The sequence below is a fragment of the Ascaphus truei genome, chromosome 11 (genome assembly GCF_040206685.1).
Source record: "Ascaphus truei isolate aAscTru1 chromosome 11, aAscTru1.hap1, whole genome shotgun sequence".
NCBI classification, from domain to species: Eukaryota; Metazoa; Chordata; class Amphibia; order Anura; family Ascaphidae; genus Ascaphus; species Ascaphus truei.
The window spans coordinates 53,007,805-53,024,499 of NC_134493.1; the positions used below are offsets into that span (position 1 = coordinate 53,007,805).

The 16,695-nt window shown below is 46.9% G+C and overlaps 1 protein-coding gene across 3 annotated transcripts; it reads left to right on the top strand.

The window, feature by feature from the left end:
• The first annotated feature begins 426 nt into the window (after window positions 1-426).
• Window positions 427-14,871, top strand: LOC142463489 (forkhead box protein J1.2-like). 3 transcript variants are annotated; one of them, XM_075566324.1, is made up of 3 exons: window positions 427-577; window positions 4,086-4,554; window positions 13,643-14,870. In XM_075566324.1, the coding sequence occupies exons 2-3, from the start codon at window positions 4,090-4,092 to the stop codon at window positions 14,279-14,281; spliced, it is 1,104 nt and encodes a 367-aa protein (XP_075422439.1). In that variant the 5' UTR covers window positions 427-577; window positions 4,086-4,089; the 3' UTR covers window positions 14,282-14,870. The 3 variants fall into 3 exon arrangements, with proteins under 3 accessions (XP_075422439.1, XP_075422438.1, XP_075422440.1); XM_075566323.1 differs by lacking the exon at window positions 427-577 and adding an exon at window positions 2,880-3,025 and having other exon boundaries at window positions 13,643-14,871; XM_075566325.1 differs by lacking the exon at window positions 427-577 and adding an exon at window positions 3,417-3,454.
• The last annotated feature ends 1,824 nt before the right edge of the window (window positions 14,872-16,695 follow it).

A 16,695-nucleotide genomic window follows, 5' to 3' on the forward strand; every position in this document is an offset into this window, starting at 1 on the left:
CCCCTTGGGTATATTTGGGGAATTATTTAGGGGATCTTAGATGTGAACCCCTTAGATATATTTGGGGTATTATTTAGGGGATCTTAGATGTGAACCCCTTAGATATATTTGGGGTATTTAGGAGATCTTAGATGTGAACCCCTTGGATATATTTGGAGTATTTAGGGGATCTTAGATGTGAACCCCTTGGATATATTTAGGGGATCTAAGATGTGAACCCATTTGCTCTCAAACATTATGATCTCTTGGCTGCCACCCCTCCCTAAAGGCACGAGAGGGGGACATTCCACATGCCTAAGAAGCATGACACCTCCAGGAGAGAGAATCCTTTTCACATTTAAAGGGCCCTGAAATCCTCAGCGTTCCATTGGCCAGCGGAGACAGGGGTTGTCAGGCAACCAGCAGCCAATCAGATCTCTGAGATCTGTTTAAAGGGCTGAGTTCCCCTGGGAGAGCAGGGTGACAGCGTTGGCTGCTTAGGGGACAGTGTGACAATCCAGCCCCGGACACAGCTGAGCAGTGACCCTACAGATCACCCCCTTTACATTGTATCTTCTGGGGGTCTTAGTAAGTTCAGGTAAGATTTAATATTGAATCATTCAGCATTTTACTCAGATCTGTCATTGTTTCCCTATCATTTGTAATGTTATGTTATCTGTTATAGGCAGGACAGCAGTTGCAAGCGCTTCTTTTTGCCAACATACATATATTTTTGTCATGCATTTCTTTGAATGAAAAAAAAAGATACTTTATACATAAACATGTATTATTTAAAATAACTTTAAAAAAGTACCATATTAAGAGAAGATCATTTAATTGCTACTATCTGTTGGAAGGATCTGATTTAAAAAAAAATACTAATTGTATAGTGCATGATTTTAATAAATCTTAATCCTAAATGCGATTTTATTTTAACTTCAATTTATGTTACAAAAACAGTTTTTACTTTGTAGTAATAAATTCATTTTTTTTTTTAAAGAATATGGTGGATGTGAAAGTACGTACAGTTAATGATTGTAGTATTTTTTAAAGTAATGTATTACATTAAGCATAATTATTAAGTAAGAGCTACTTTAAAATACTCATATTTTTTTTTGCATATGAAAGATCCTCCGTTGAGCTCATTTTAATGCACATTTAATACAGAAAACAGCAGAGACGCTTATTCCTAAGAGCCAAATTGGCATCAAATGTTTCTGATTGCCACAGACAGGGGTATATATATATATTTATACTATCTATTTCTGCATTGCTACAGACAGGGGTATATACAGTATTTATTTATACTATCTATTTCTGCATTGCTACAGCAAGCAAGAAAGTATTGGAACTTGGTAACCAGCTTAAAAAAGTTTTTTTTAGGTGGGGGGGTGGAGGGGGAATTTTTGAGATATCATGAGTGGGAGATGTACAGGACGTTCATACAAGATTATGACATCATGGGCTGAGAAAGCTGTAGCGTGTGATGTCACAATTAGAAGGAAGACCGTTCCATTGCTTTGTATGAAAGTTGAGAAGAATGGGACTGGGCATTGTGGGCAAGATTTCGCTTTTGCTATGTTTTGTGTTTAATGTATCTGTAATATATTTATATATAATAATAATAACAACGTTATTTCATACAGCGCTTTTCTCCCAATGGGACTCAAAGCGCGTCACAATGACAGGAAAGTGCGCGGGAGCCAGCACATAGTAATGTTACAGACACAGTGCCTGCTCCGCAGAGCTTACAATCTATGTTCTTGGTGCTTGAGGCACAGGGAGATAAAGTGACACACCCAACCAAGGTCACAAGGAGCCAACACGGAATTGATTCAAATCTATTATTTTTGTACATAATAAATATTACATTCTAATTATTTTATAAAACATATACAAAGTCGTTTTGTTTAGATTATCACAATAATGTTGTAAAATGTACCACTTGGCCTATGAAAAAAGGTACTGAAAAAATATATATATATATATATATATATATATATATATATATATATATATATATATATATATATACCTGCCTAAGACATGCAGATGAGCATACAGTTGTATTTACATTTGCATATATATATATATATATATAAAAATATATATATAATATCACTTGTGAGCACATTCACATGGCTTAGACAGGTCTGCAACCGTGCCTTTCACCATTATCACCTCGCATACAGTGCTCCCACTGCAGCTTGCACGCAGATAAAACAGACACGTATATAAACACATACACACATACAGTATATAAATGCACACACACACTCTTACTTCACGCTGGTACATTAATGGCCTGTCTTTTAGCGATACTAGAAGTACAGAGCTGTACACAGTGAGATGTGGAGGAGCTGAGGGTCTTAAGATCATTACTGCGCCTTTTTTGCGTTGGCGGTTGGCGGTTGGATGTTCCCCCCACCCCCCTCCGTCTTCCTAAAGCTCACAGCAGGTCAGCGCTCTGTCCCATTACAAATGATCTCCCTGATCCATTCATCCAGCCCAGGGGTCAGGTGTCACTACACCACCTGCAAAGCAAGAAAGAAAGACCATTGTCATCCAGGTGGGCAGCCTAGGCAGGGTGACCCGCTGACTGCCGAGTATCAGGGACAGGCTCACACAGTCCTGGGTTTATATGTAATGTAGGGTGACCTGACTGCAGAGTATCAGGGACAGGCTCACACAGTCCTGGGTTTATATCTAATATAGGGTGTGATTATGGTTGTTCTGTAACTGCTTGGCTAGCTGTCGTGGCAGTGAAAGGGTTACTGCTGGCGGTTAACGAGGGTGATCCATTACCTGGGTATAATTACACTTCCTGGGTGACCCGGTAACACGCGCCTTGGCAGCCAGAACAGGCGCTGTTTGTTCAGAACAAATAGTCTCTGGGGTGTGGCCCCCAGGGGGGAGGGGGGGACGGACGCCGCGTGTGACAGGCTGTGTGGTCCCACAAGGGACCATAATCCTTCTATATTTACTGTCATTAGGGAACAATCAACTAAATGAGAACAAGAGGCAGCCAACAGAGCAGTGTAACTCTGTACGTCTTATACAGAGAGCAATGTGTAACCCTGCACTTCTTATACAGAGAGCAATGTGTAACCCTGCACTTCTTATACAGAGAGCAATGTGTAACCCTGTGCTTCTTATACAGAGAGCAATGTGTAACCCTGCGCTGCTTATACAGAGAGCAATGTGTAACACTGTACGTCTTATACCGAGAGCAATGTGTAACCCTGTGCTTCTTATACAGAGAGCAATGTGTAACCCTGCGCTGCTTATACAGAGAGCAATGTGTAACCCAGTGCTTCTTATACAGAGAGCAATTTGTAACCCTGCGCTGCTTATACAGAGAGCAATGTGTAACCCAGTGCATCTTATACAGAGAGCAATGTGTAACCTGCTGTTTCTTATACAGAGAGCAATGTGTAACCCTGCGCTTCTTATACAGAGAGCAATGTGTAACACTGTACGTCTTATACCGAGAGCAATGTGTAACCCTGTGCTTCTTGTACAGAGAGCAATGTGTAACCCTGCGCTGCTTATACAGAGAGCAATGTGTAACCCAGTGCTTCTTATACAGAGAGCAATGTGTAACCTGCTGCTTCTTATACAGAGAGCAATGTGTAACCCAGTGCATACAGAGCAGCACGCTCTATTAGTGTGTATTACAAGCAGCGCGCTCTATTATAGTGTATTACAAGCAGCACGCTCTATTCGTGTGTATTACAAGCAGCGCGCTCTATTATAGTGTATTACAAGCAGCGCGCTCTATTATAGTGTATTACAAGCAGCGCGCTCTATTATAGTGTATTACAAGCAGCACGCTCTATTCGTGTGTATTACAAGCAGCGCGCTCTATTATAGTGTATTACAAGTAGCACGCTCTATTCGTGTGTATTACAAGCAGCGCGCTCTATTATAGTGTATTACAAGCAGCGCGCTCTATTATAGTGTATTACAAGCAGCACGCTCTATTCGTGTGTATTACAAGCAGCGCGCTCTATTAGAGTGCCTAATATATGCTGACCATGTTGTCCTTCAGCTGCTATTCTGTTGTATTCCGCTGTGTTGAGTTGTCTGTCGCTCTCTCCCCGCAGGACCATGCCTGTCCTCTCCGCCTCCCATCGACACCTCCCTCCTCCCAAGGAGCTGGAGCGTGGCCGAGAGGACGACAGCCTCACCAGCCTCCAGTGGCTGCAGGACTTCTCCATCCTCAGCACAGATCTGACCTCCATCGCCACCACGCGTCCCCCCGCCCCCCGCGCCTCCCAGGCACCCTGCAGCCCCCCAGCGGGGGACACCGCTTCCTGCAATCCTCCCTGCATGGGAAAGCAGAGGCCTGCCCCGGGGCCCCATGCCTGGCCCACCCTGCCCACCGCGTCCCCCAGCCTTGCCCAGGAGGTGGATTACAGAACCAACACCAACGTCAAGCCGCCATATTCCTACGCCAGCCTCATCTGCATGGCCATGGAAGCCAGTCAGCAACGCAAGCTCACGCTCTCCGCCATATACACCTGGATCACCCACAACTTCTGCTATTACCGGCATGCGGACCCCAGCTGGCAGGTGAGATAGAGCAATCCGGGGTGGGCGGGGATTACACCGTCCAATCAGACTGCTCCGTTCAGCAAAGCTCTCTGAATGTTCACCAGCAGAGTGTTCCGATTGGCTGAGCTATGCACAGCCCGCCTCCTTACTTCACACCTCTTTGGAATGTTCCATTCCTGCAGGGAGTTTTTCTGTCTTTATTACACGGGAATAGAAATGGCCGCCTGTACAAGGGAATCAAATGGCTCTCAAAAAGGGAGTAGATTTATTGAAGGGTGACCGACGTTTCGATCCACAACTTGAACCTTTATCAAGATATTAAAACGCGTGAAAAAACGAGATTTAAATATACGTGTGCGTGGGCTTGTTTACGTGATTCGGACGTGACTGCAGACCCAGCGGCGCCCCAAAAATGCGTGATTGCTAGGCAACATTATGTAAACAAAACCACACCAGGAAATAAGAGTGTCAAAGATAACTCATATTACTAAATCAAGTGTCAACAAGCAAGTGTGTTAAAGTGGCAAACGTGACATCTTACAGGGGTGTATACATGTAAAAAATAATCCGTTCTGTAATATTAGACCATACTTACCATCATTTTTTTTAATGAGTATTATTCAACTCTTAATGCTATTTTTAATTCGTTTTATAGCAGGGTTAGCGCACCTCCCCAGCAGCGCAAGATCTGCGCAACACTTTCCTGTCTGGGATCATTTGTTGTCAATGTTCCCAGCAGTTTGAGCTGCAAACTGTAACAATAGATCATGTTACTTTAGGGCTATAAGGATACATTGTACCTGCTGAATAACACGGACTGAAGCAGCCATTAAGTTAGTCACACCATAAGTATTTTGACAGATTTATGACAGGAGCGCCAAACGATGGCCAGCATGGGTAAGAATGTAGAATGATACATTGCCACGTGCTTTACATATACAAATAATAAAACATTTTAAAAGAAAAAAAGGGGGGGGCGGGGAGATGTAGTATTTCTGCTTTAATACACCTAAAGTGACACATAGCTAGACTAACTAAACATTGACACAAAAATAGCCCTCAGACTGTGTAACTGAAGCAGACATCTTCAAAACGGAATCATTAAAAACACAAAAAAAACATAATAACACGTCACTAATATCCATATATAGTGTTTTAAACATGTTACACGCGTGGCACATTGGTTGTAGTAGAATTGTCTTATTGCATAAAAATATCATGGTATTGAAATATTAGCCTCACAATGCAAGATCAACTCCTTGTGATACACACACATCAATGTATCAGTCACTTCATTCACACAAACTATCTTAGAATGACACAGATGTTAGAATGACATCCATGCTCGGTCCCGCAGCAAACCGTTAAGGAGGTGGGCGAAAGTCATTGTCAGAAATGGTACAATGTGCAGATTTCATGCAGTATGCAAATAATCAGTCAGCATCGCACTAGTGCAGGGGAGCTCAACTCCGGACCCAAACAGGTCTGGTTTTAAGAATATCCCTGCTTCAGCACAGGTGGCTCATTCAGAGGCTCAGTCAAAGAAATCGGGGAATGATTGAGCTGCCTGTGCTGAAGCAGGGACTGATTGAGCCATCTGTGCTGAAGCTGGGACCGATTGAGTCACTTGTGCTGAAGCTGGGATATTCTGAAAACCTGACCTTTTAGGGGAGGGGGAAGCTTGAGGACTGGAGTTGAGCCCCCCCCTCCCCCTCCCCCACTAGAGAATACACCCGCCTGGTACAATATGAAGTGTCCATGTATTTTCCTTTCCTTTCTGTATTAGCAGTGATCATGGCGTGGAACCGGCGCTGACACCTTGTCACAGTGATATAACATCACTATTATAACATTATAAACACCTGCAAAGGAATAAAACCAATGTGAGGCCAATACAGGTTCCACGTGTGGAATACATGTCACATGATATTGTTATAGAGAGTCAGCAGACTATTTATCTCGGCCAAACATCTCGGCTCATCTTTTGTGTTTTAAACCCAACGTACATTTCTAACCAGACTGTGTATAACATCAACCGACAGTTTCTACTTCCCCTCCTCTCCATTTAGAGAGAGACAAATAAAATAAAACATGGGTGGGGAGGGGGGTGTCTGTGTATAGGAGCTGAGGGGACCTTTTGTATCTGTGTATAGGAGTTGCTGATGGGACCTCTTGTATCTGTGTATAGGACCTGAGAGGACCTCTTGTATCTGTGTATAGGAGAAGCTCAGGGGACCGCTTGTATCTGTGTATAGGAGATGCTGAGGGAACCTCTTGTATCTGTGTATAGGAGCTGAGGGAACCTCTTGTATCTATGTATACGAGATGCTGAGGGGACCTCTTGTATCTGTGTATAGGAGATGCTGAGGGGACCTCTTGTATCTGTGTATAGGGGGAGCTGAGTGGTGCCTCTTGTATCTGTGTATAGGAGCTGAGAGGACCTCTTGTACCAGTGTATAGGAGCTGAGGGGACCTTTTGTATCTGTGTATAGGACCTGAGAGGACCTCTTGTATCTGTGTATAGGAGAAGCTCAGGGGACCGCTTGTATGTGTGTTATAGGTCATAGGAGTTGCTGAGGGGACCTCTTGTATCTGTGTATAGGACCTGAGAGGACCTCTTGTATCTGTGTATAGGAGAAGCTCAGGGGACCGCTTGTATCTGTGTATAGGAGATGCTGAGGGAACCTCTTGTATCTGTGTATAGGATATGCTGAGGGGACCTCTTGTATCTGTGTATAGGAGATGCTGAGGGAACCTCTTGTATCTGTGTATAGGGGATGCTGAGGGGACCTCTTGTATCTATGTATAGGAGATGCTGAGGGGACCTCTTGTATCTGTGTATAGGAGATGCTCAGGTGACCTCTTGTATCTGTGTATAGGAGATGCTGTGGGGACCTCTTGTATCTGTGTATAGGGGATGCTCAGGGGACCTCTTGTATCTGTGTATAGGAGGAGCTGAGGGGACCTCTTGTATCCGTGTATAGGAGATGCTGAGGGGACCTCTTGTAACTGTGTATAGGAGATGCTGTGGGGACCTCTTGTAACTGTGTATAGGGGATGCTGAGGGGACCTCTTGTATCTGTGTATAGGGGATGCTCAGGGGACTTCTTGTATCTGTGTATAGGAAATGCTGAGGGGACCTCTTGTATCTGTGTATAGGAGATGCTGAGGGGACCTCTTGTATATGTGTATAGGGGGAGCTGAGTGGACCTCTTGTATCTGTGTATAGGAGCTGAGAGGACCTCTTGTACCTGTGTATAGGGGATGCTGTGGGGACCTCTTGTATCTGTGTATAGGAGATGCTCAGGGGACCTCTTGTATCTGTGTATAGGGGATGCTCAGGGGACCTCTTGTATCTGTGTATAGGAGATGCTGAGGGGACCTCTTGTAACCGTGTATAGGAGATGCTGAGGGGACCTCTTGTAACTGTGTATAGGAGATGCTGTGGGGACCTCTTGTAACTGTGTATAGGGGATGCTGAGGGGACCTCTTGTATCTGTGTATAGGGGATGCTGAGGGGACTTCTTGTATCTGTGTATAGGAGATGCTGAGGGGACCTCTTGTATCTGTGTATAGGGGATGCTGAGGGGACCTCATGTATCTGTGTATAGGAGATGCTGAGGGGACCTCTTGTATATGTGTATAGGGGGAGCTGAGTGGACCTCTTGTATTTGTGTATAGGAGCTGAGAGGACCTCTTGTACCTGTGTATAGGGGATGCTGTGGGGACCTCTTGTATCTGTGTATAGGAGATGCTCAGGGGACCTCTTGTATCTGTGTATAGGAGATGCTGAGGGAACCTCTTGTATCTGTGTATAGGGGATGCTGAGGGGACATCTTGTATCCGTGTATAGGAGGAGCTGACGATACCTCTTGTATCTGTGTATAGGAGATGCTCTGGGGACCTCTTGTATCTGTGTATAGGAGATGCTCAGGGGACCTCTTGTATCTGTGTATAGGAGATGCCCAGGGGACCTCTTGTATCTGTGTATAGGAGATGCTGAGGGGACCTCTTGTATCTGTGTATAGGAGATGCCCAGGGGACCTCTTGTATCTGTGTATAGGAGATGCTCAGGGGACCTCTTGTATCTGTGTATAGGAGATGCCCAGGCGACCTCTTGTATCTGTGTATAGGAGATGCTCAGGGGACCTCTTGTATCTGTGTATAGGAGATGCTGAGGGGACCACTTGTATCTGTGTATTGGAGATGCTCAGGGGACCTCTTGTATCTGTGTATAGGAGATGCTCAGGGGACCTCTTGTATCTGTGTATAGGAGATGCTGAGGGGACCTCTTGTATCTGTGTATAGGAGATGCTCAGTGGACATCTTGTATCTGTGTATAGGAGATGCCCAGGGGACCTCTTATATCTGTGTATAGGAGATGCTCAGGGGACCTCTCGTATCTGTGTATAGGAGATGCTCAGGGGACGTCTTGTATCTGTGTTTAGCAGATGCTCAGGGGACCTCTTGTATCTGTGTATAGGAGATGCCCAGGGGACCTCTTGTATCTGTGTATAGCAGATGCTCAGGGGACCTCTTGTATCTGTGTATAGGAGATGCCCAGGGGACCTCTTGTATCTGTGTATAGGAGATGCCCAGGGGACCTCTTGTATCTGTGTATAGGAGATGCTCAGGGGACCTCTTGTATCTGTGTATAGGAGATGCCCAGGGGACCTCTTGTATCTGTGTATAGGAGATGCTCAGGGGACCTCTTGTATCTGTGTATAGGAGATGCTCAGGGGACCTCTTGTATCTGTGTATAGGGGATGCTGAGGGGACCTCTTGTATCTGTGTATAGGGGATGCTCAGGGGACTTCTTGTATCTGTGTATAGGAGATGCTGAGGGGACCTCTTGTATCTGTGTATAGGGGATGCTGAGGGGACCTCATGTATCTGTGTATAGGAGATGCTGAGGGGACCTCTTGTATATGTGTATAGGGGGAGCTGAGTGGACCTCTTGTATCTGTGTATAGGAGCTGAGAGGACCTCTTGTACCTGTGTATAGGGGATGCTGTGGTGACCTCTTGTATCTGTGTATAGGAGATGCTCAGGGGACCTCTTGTATCTGTGTATAGGAGATGCTGAGGGAACCTCTTGTATCTGTGTATAGGGGATGCTGAGGGGACATCTTGTATCCGTGTATAGGAGGAGCTGACGATACCTCTTGTATCTGTGTATAGGAGATGCTCTGGGGACCTCTTGTATCTGTGTATAGGAGATGCTCAGGGGACCTCTTGTATCTGTGTATAGGAGATGCCCAGGGGACCTCTTATATCTGTGTATAGGAGATGCTCAGGGGACCTCTTGTATCTGTGTATAGGAGATGCCCAGGCGACCTCTTGTATCTGTGTATAGGAGATGCTCAGGGGACCTCTTGTATCTGTGTATAGGAGATGCTGAGGGGACCACTTGTATCTGTGTATTGGAGATGCTCAGGGGACCTCTTGTATCTATGTATAGGAGATGCTCAGGGGACCTCTTGTATCTGTGTATAAGAGATGCTGAGGGGACCTCTTGTATCTGTGTATAGGAGATGCTCAGTGGACATCTTGTATCTGTGTATAGGAGATACCCAGGGGACCTCTTGTATCTGTGTATAGGAGATGCTCAGGGGACCTCTCGTATCTGTGTATAGGAGATGCTCAGGGGACCTCTTGTATCTGTGTATAGCAGATGCTCAGGGGACCTCTTGTATCTGTGTATAGGAGATGCCCAGGGGACCTCTTGTATCTGTGTATAGCAGATGCTCAGGGGACCTCTTGTATCTGTGTATAGGAGATGCTCAGGGGACCTCTTGTATCTGTGTATAGGAGATGCCCAGGGGACCTCTTGTATCTGTGTATAGGAGATGCCCAGGGGACCTCTTGTATCTGTGTATAGGAGATGCTCAGGGGACCTCTTGTATCTGTGTATAGGAGATGCCCAGGGGACCTCTTGTATCTGTGTATAGGAGATGCTCAGGGGACCTCTTGTATCTGTGTATAGGAGATGCTCAGGTGACCTCTTGTATCTGTGTATAGGAGATGCTCAGGGGACCTCTTGTATCTGTGTATAGGAGATGCTCAGGGGACCTCTTGTATCTGTGTATAGGAGATGCTCAGGGGACCTCTTGTATCTGTGTATAGGAGCTGAGAGGACCTCTTGTATCTGTGTATAGGAGATGCCCAGGGGACCTCTTGTATCTGTGTATAGGAGATGCCCAGGGGACCTCTTGTATCTGTGTATAGGAGATGCTCAGGGAACCTCTTGTATCTGTGTATAGGAGATGCCCAGGGGACCTCTTGTATCTGTGTATAGGAGATGCTCAGGGGACCTCTTGTATCTGTGTATAGGAGATGCTCAGGGGACCTCTTGTATCTGTGTATAGGAGATGCCCAGGGGACCTCTTGTATCTGTGTATAGGAGATGCTGAGGGGACCACTTGTATCTGTGTATTGGAGATGCTCAGGGGACCTCTTGTATCTGTGTATAGGAGATGCTCAGGGGACCTCTTGTATCTGTGTATAGGAGATGCTGAGGGGACCTCTTGTATCTGTGTATAGGAGATGCTCAGTGGACATCTTGTATCTGTGTATAGGAGATACCCAGGGGACCTCTTGTATCTGTGTATAGGAGATGCTCAGGGGACCTCTCGTATCTGTGTATAGGAGATGCTCAGGGGACCTCTTGTATCTGTGTATAGCAGATGCTCAGGGGACCTCTTGTATCTGTGTATAGGAGATGCCCAGGGGACCTCTTGTATCTGTGTATAGCAGATGCTCAGGGGACCTCTTGTATCTGTGTATAGGAGATGCTCAGGGGACCTCTTGTATCTGTGTATAGGAGATGCCCAGTGGACCTCTTGTATCTGTGTATAGGAGATGCCCAGGGGACCTCTTGTATCTGTGTATAGGAGATGCTCAGGGGACCTCTTGTATCTGTGTATAGGAGATGCTCAGGGGACCTCTTGTATCTGTGTATAGGAGATGCTCAGGGGACCTCTTGTATCTGTGTATAGGAGATGCTCAGGTGACCTCTTGTATCTGTGTATAGGAGATGCTCAGGGGACCTCTTGTATCTGTGTATAGGAGATGCTCAGGGGACCTCTTGTATCTGTGTATAGGAGATGCCCAGGGGACCTCTTGTATCTGTGTATAGGAGATGCTCAGGGGACCTCTTGTATCTGTGTATAGGAGATGCCCAGGGGACCTCTTGTATCTGTGTATAGGAGATGCTCAGGGGACCTCTTGTATCTGTGTATAGGAGATGCTCAGGTGACCTCTTGTATCTGTGTATAGGAGATGCTCAGGGGACCTCTTGTATCTGTGTATAGGAGATGCTCAGGGGACCTCTTGTATCTGTGTATAGGAGATGCTCAGGGGACCTCTTGTATCTGTGTATAGGAGATGCCCAGGGGACCTCTTGTATCTGTGTATAGGAGATGCTCAGGGGACCTCTTGTATCTGTGTATAGGAGATGGCCAGGGGACCTCTTGTATCTGTGTATAGGAGATGCTGAGGGGACCTCTTGTATCTGTGTATAGGAGATGCTGAGGGGACCTCTTGTATCTGTGTATAGGAGATGCCCAGGGGACCTCTTGTATCTGTGTATAGGAGATGCCCAGGGGACCTCTTGTATCTGTGTATAGGAGATGCTCAGGGGACCTCTTGTATCTGTGTATAGGAGATGCCCAGGGGACCTCTTGTATCTGTGTATAGGAGATGCCCAGGGGACCTCTTGTATCTGTGTATAGGAGATGCCCAGGGGACCTCTTGTATCTGTGTATAGGAGATGCTCAGGGGACCTCTTGTATCTGTGTATAGGAGATGCTCAGGGGACCTCTTGTATCTGTGTATAGGAGATGCCCAGGGGACCTCTTGTATCTGTGTATAGGAGATGCTCAGGGGACCTCTTGTATCTGTGTATAGGAGATGCCCAGGGGACCTCTTGTATCTGTGTATAGGAGATGCTCAGGGGACCTCTTGTATCTGTGTATAGGAGATGCTCAGGGGACCTCTTGTATCTGTGCATCTCATGGGATTCCTCTTTGCACTGCTCTGCATTATTGAGCAGTATATTTAGGTGCGGTCGCTGCCAGGTGTCAGACGTCTGCTCCCTGACTGATCACAGAGACAGGTGCACAACAGGACACTTTATTCTTTTCTGAAGAGGGACACCTGAGCCAACAGGAGGGGCGAGGAGGAGGATGGGAGAGAGGTCCCAGCCCTTCTGTTATTCGTTGTCTTTCCCTTCCTCTGTTCAGCCTTTCCCCTCACCCCCCTGGGCTCAATATATGTATCTATGTATCCCACACAGTGACATTCCCGGACTGATCCACCCCCTTTCTCCCTACAAAAGTGTGTGTGTGTGTGTGTGTGTGTGTGTGTGTGTGTGTGTGTGTGTGTGTGTGTGTGTGTGTGTGTGTGTGTGTGTGTGTGTGTGTGTGTGTGTGTGTGTGTGTGTGTGTGTGTGTGTGTGTGTGTGTCCCCGACATGAGGAAGAGAGGAGAACTCTCGAAAGCTTGTCCTATGACAAATTGTTAGTCCAAATAAAAAGGTATCGCCTAATACTGAAGAACTCATTTATTCTGCACCTAATTTATTCGCAACTGGACTAAAACGGCTATTTACGTTTTATATATATATATATATATGTGTGTGTGTATATATATATATATATATATATAATATGTGTGCGCGTACACATGCGATTGTGTGTGTATATGTATTCAATCACCTGTGTGTGTGTATACACGCACACATGTGTTTGTGTGTTATGTACATGCACACGTGTGCGTATATATGTGTGTGTGTGTATATACATCCCCAAAACGTTGTTTTCTCTGTAAAAAAAAAAAAGAGAAGTTTGTGAAACGTCCTCGTGATCAGATCTAATGTTTGAGCGCTAACAACTTAATGCTTTGTAGGTGTGCAGTCTATCCATCCAACACTTTGTAGGAACAAAGACACCTACATATACCTATATGTATACAGGGTCGTATATTTACACATACATTATACACACACACACACACGATATATCTTATTATTAATAATTAAAATATATATAAAACACAGGCTCCCTACACAGCACAGTATATAATAATATTTGTCGCCCTGTGTTACAGAATTCCATCCGACACAACCTCTCTCTGAACAAATGCTTCCTGAAGGTTCCCCGGGGCAAGGATGAGCCGGGGAAGGGGGGATTCTGGCAGATGGACCCTCGCTACGCCGACATGTTTGTGAACGGCGTGCTGAAGAGAAGGAGGATGCCCCCCTCTCACCTGGACCCTCCGCGGTGCTCCCACCCTTACCAGACCGGTGCTCGGCCCGGCGCGTTCCACCCCCCGCAGATCTCCTACCGGCACAAGCAGCCGCGCCGACGCGAGAGGCCCAGCCCAGTCCTGCCCGCCCTGAGGGTCCCGGAACGACACGGGGAGACCCTCTTCACCCCTGAAGACCCCATGCACGGGAGCAACTTTGACGATCTGGATCTGCAGACGGCCCTGATATCTCTGTGGTGGGAGGGAGACATGGCGGTTTCCGGGCTGAACGCGGCCGTCATGGGGGCTCCCGGGGTTGAAGTGGCCCCCCAGGACCCACCGATGTTGGATAGCCATTGGTTCCTGCCCTCGGAGCCCCAGCCATCCTGGGAGGAGGTGAAGGAGGAGCCTGCGGGAGAGCAGTGGTACTGTGACACTAGCTACGCTGAAGATGTACTGTACGAGTGCCCCCCTTGGGAGCGAGTGGAGACACTGCTATGACCCGTCACCGGTGACAGTGGCGTCGCTGTGACGTAAACCTGTGACTTATTTACAACCTGGCACTGGGTGGCAGAGCAAAACTGGCAGAATGGGGAGACAAAATGGCCGACAACACGCCATATCGTCCATTTTGTTTTCCAGTTCTGCTGTTTTCTGTGCTGCCGACCCGCAGATTTTATGGGGCTAAACCCAACCCCAAGAGAACTCGGACATTGCAGACGGACTATGGCGGTAGGGTTACGTGATTGGGTTGCCGTGGAAATAGGACGCACACATCGAATCTACTCCATCCACTGCTCTGCAAGGCCATGGCTGGAATACACACAAGCCACGTAATGCCTTCCCAGCCAATTTCCCCATGAGCAATTCTGAGAAATGTCACTATGGCCGCCATCTTTACTGCACCCGGCAAAATAACATATATATATATATATATATATATATACATATTTTTACATTGTCTCCAAAATAGTAAAACGCAATCAGGGTGACAAAGCGATGGGGATTTTTTTTAAATATGTGTAGGCATTGCCGTGTCTTCAGCTCGGGGTGGCGTGGGAGGTCGCAGGAGGGCAGGGGGGGGGGGGGAATAAGTTTGTAAGACGGGTATAGTCTGTTCTGCGTTTGAGTTGGAGACTGTTTTAGGCTGGACCTGTGCAGAATAAATGAGACAATGTTGAATAGAGCGTCAGGGTATTATTTGGGAGGGATGCGAGTGTGCGAGGACTTGTGTGTATATACTGCTGCTTGGAGTGTGAGCGTCAGTGTGTCACTAGTGTATGTCGGGTAGCCTGCGTGCTTTTTGTTGGTGAACATGAGTGTGGTTGTGTGTGTGTGTCAATCCCAGGCAATTCTGAGCATGTGTACCAGTCATGAGGTTGTGTGCCTCTGCGTGCCAGTGCTGGTGTGTTAGTTTGTGAGCGTGTGTCCGACAGCACCACGTGAGTGTCAGATTGTTGTGGGTCTGTGTGCACGCCGAGTGTGAGACAAATGAAGTTATATGCATTATGACAGACTTATCAAGTGTGTACAAAGCACACAGCACTTGTGTTGCGCTTACACGACACCAGGTTACAGAGTCGCCATATTCTGTTTTTGTCACCTAAACAAATGGGCATGACACACAAACACACACACGGGTCTTCCTCCAAAATAAAGTGCTTTAATGTAAAGAGCAATGTTTTGATCCTTTGTGGGGACCTTTATATAAATATTTACAGGAGGGCCCCGCTCATACGGCAGGTTCTGTTGCCTAGCGGCGCCGCCGGCGCAAAGTGAAAATCGCCAAATGCGCAGACTTGCAGTCTCCCCCTTCTGCGCAACCGCGAACTCGGCCGCTCCCCCCTTCTGTGCATGCGTGAACTCGGCCTCTCCCCCCTTCTGCGCAACCGCGAACTCGTCCGCTCCCCCCTTCTGTGCATGCGTGAACTCGGCCTCTCCCCCCTTCTGCGCAACCGCGAACTCGTCCGCTCCCCCCTTCTGTGCATGCGTGAACTCGGCCTCTCCCCCCTTCTGCGCAACCGCGAACTCGTCCGCTCCCCCCTTCTGCGCATGCGTGAACTCGGCCTCTCCCCCCTTCTGCGCAACCGCAAACTCATCCGCTCCCCCCTTCTGCGCATGCGTGAAGTCAGCCGCTCCCCCTTCTGCGCATGCGTGAACTCGGCCTCTCCCCCCTTCTGCGCAACTGCGAAATCGGCAGCTCCCCCCTTCTGCGCATGCGTGAAGTCAGCCGCTCCCCCTTCTGCGCATGTGTGAACTCTGCCTCTCCCCCCTTCTGCGCAACCGCGAAGTCAGCCGCTCCCACTTCTGCGCATGCGTGAACTCGGCCGCTCCCCTGTTCTGCGCATGCGCGACCTCGGCTGTCCCTTCTGCGCATGCGCGAACTCGGCCGCTCCTCTGTTCAGCGCATGCGTAGACATGGCGGCCCTCTTCTCAGTACCACCCTATTAGCGGATCACTGAGAAGCGAAATGCCGAGAAGCGCGGCCCTACTGTATAAAGGTGCCCACAGGGGTCAGGAACATTGATCTTTACATAGTTACATAGTTACAGTTACATAGTTACAGATACATAGTTACACAGTTATAGTTACAGTTACATAGTTACATAGTTACGTAGTTACGTAGTTATAGTTACATAGTTACAGTTACATAGTTACAGTTACATAGTTACATAGTTATAGTTACAATTACATAGTTACATAGTTATAGTTACATAGTTACACAGATACATAGTTACACAGATACATAGTTACATAGTTACAGTTACAGTTACATAGTTACATAGTTACAGTTACATAGTTACATAGTTACCGTTACAGTTACACAGTTACATAGTTACAGTTACATAGTTACACAGTAGCTTTACATTACAGCACTTTATTTCGGAGGCAGACCTGTGTGCTGGATTATCGAG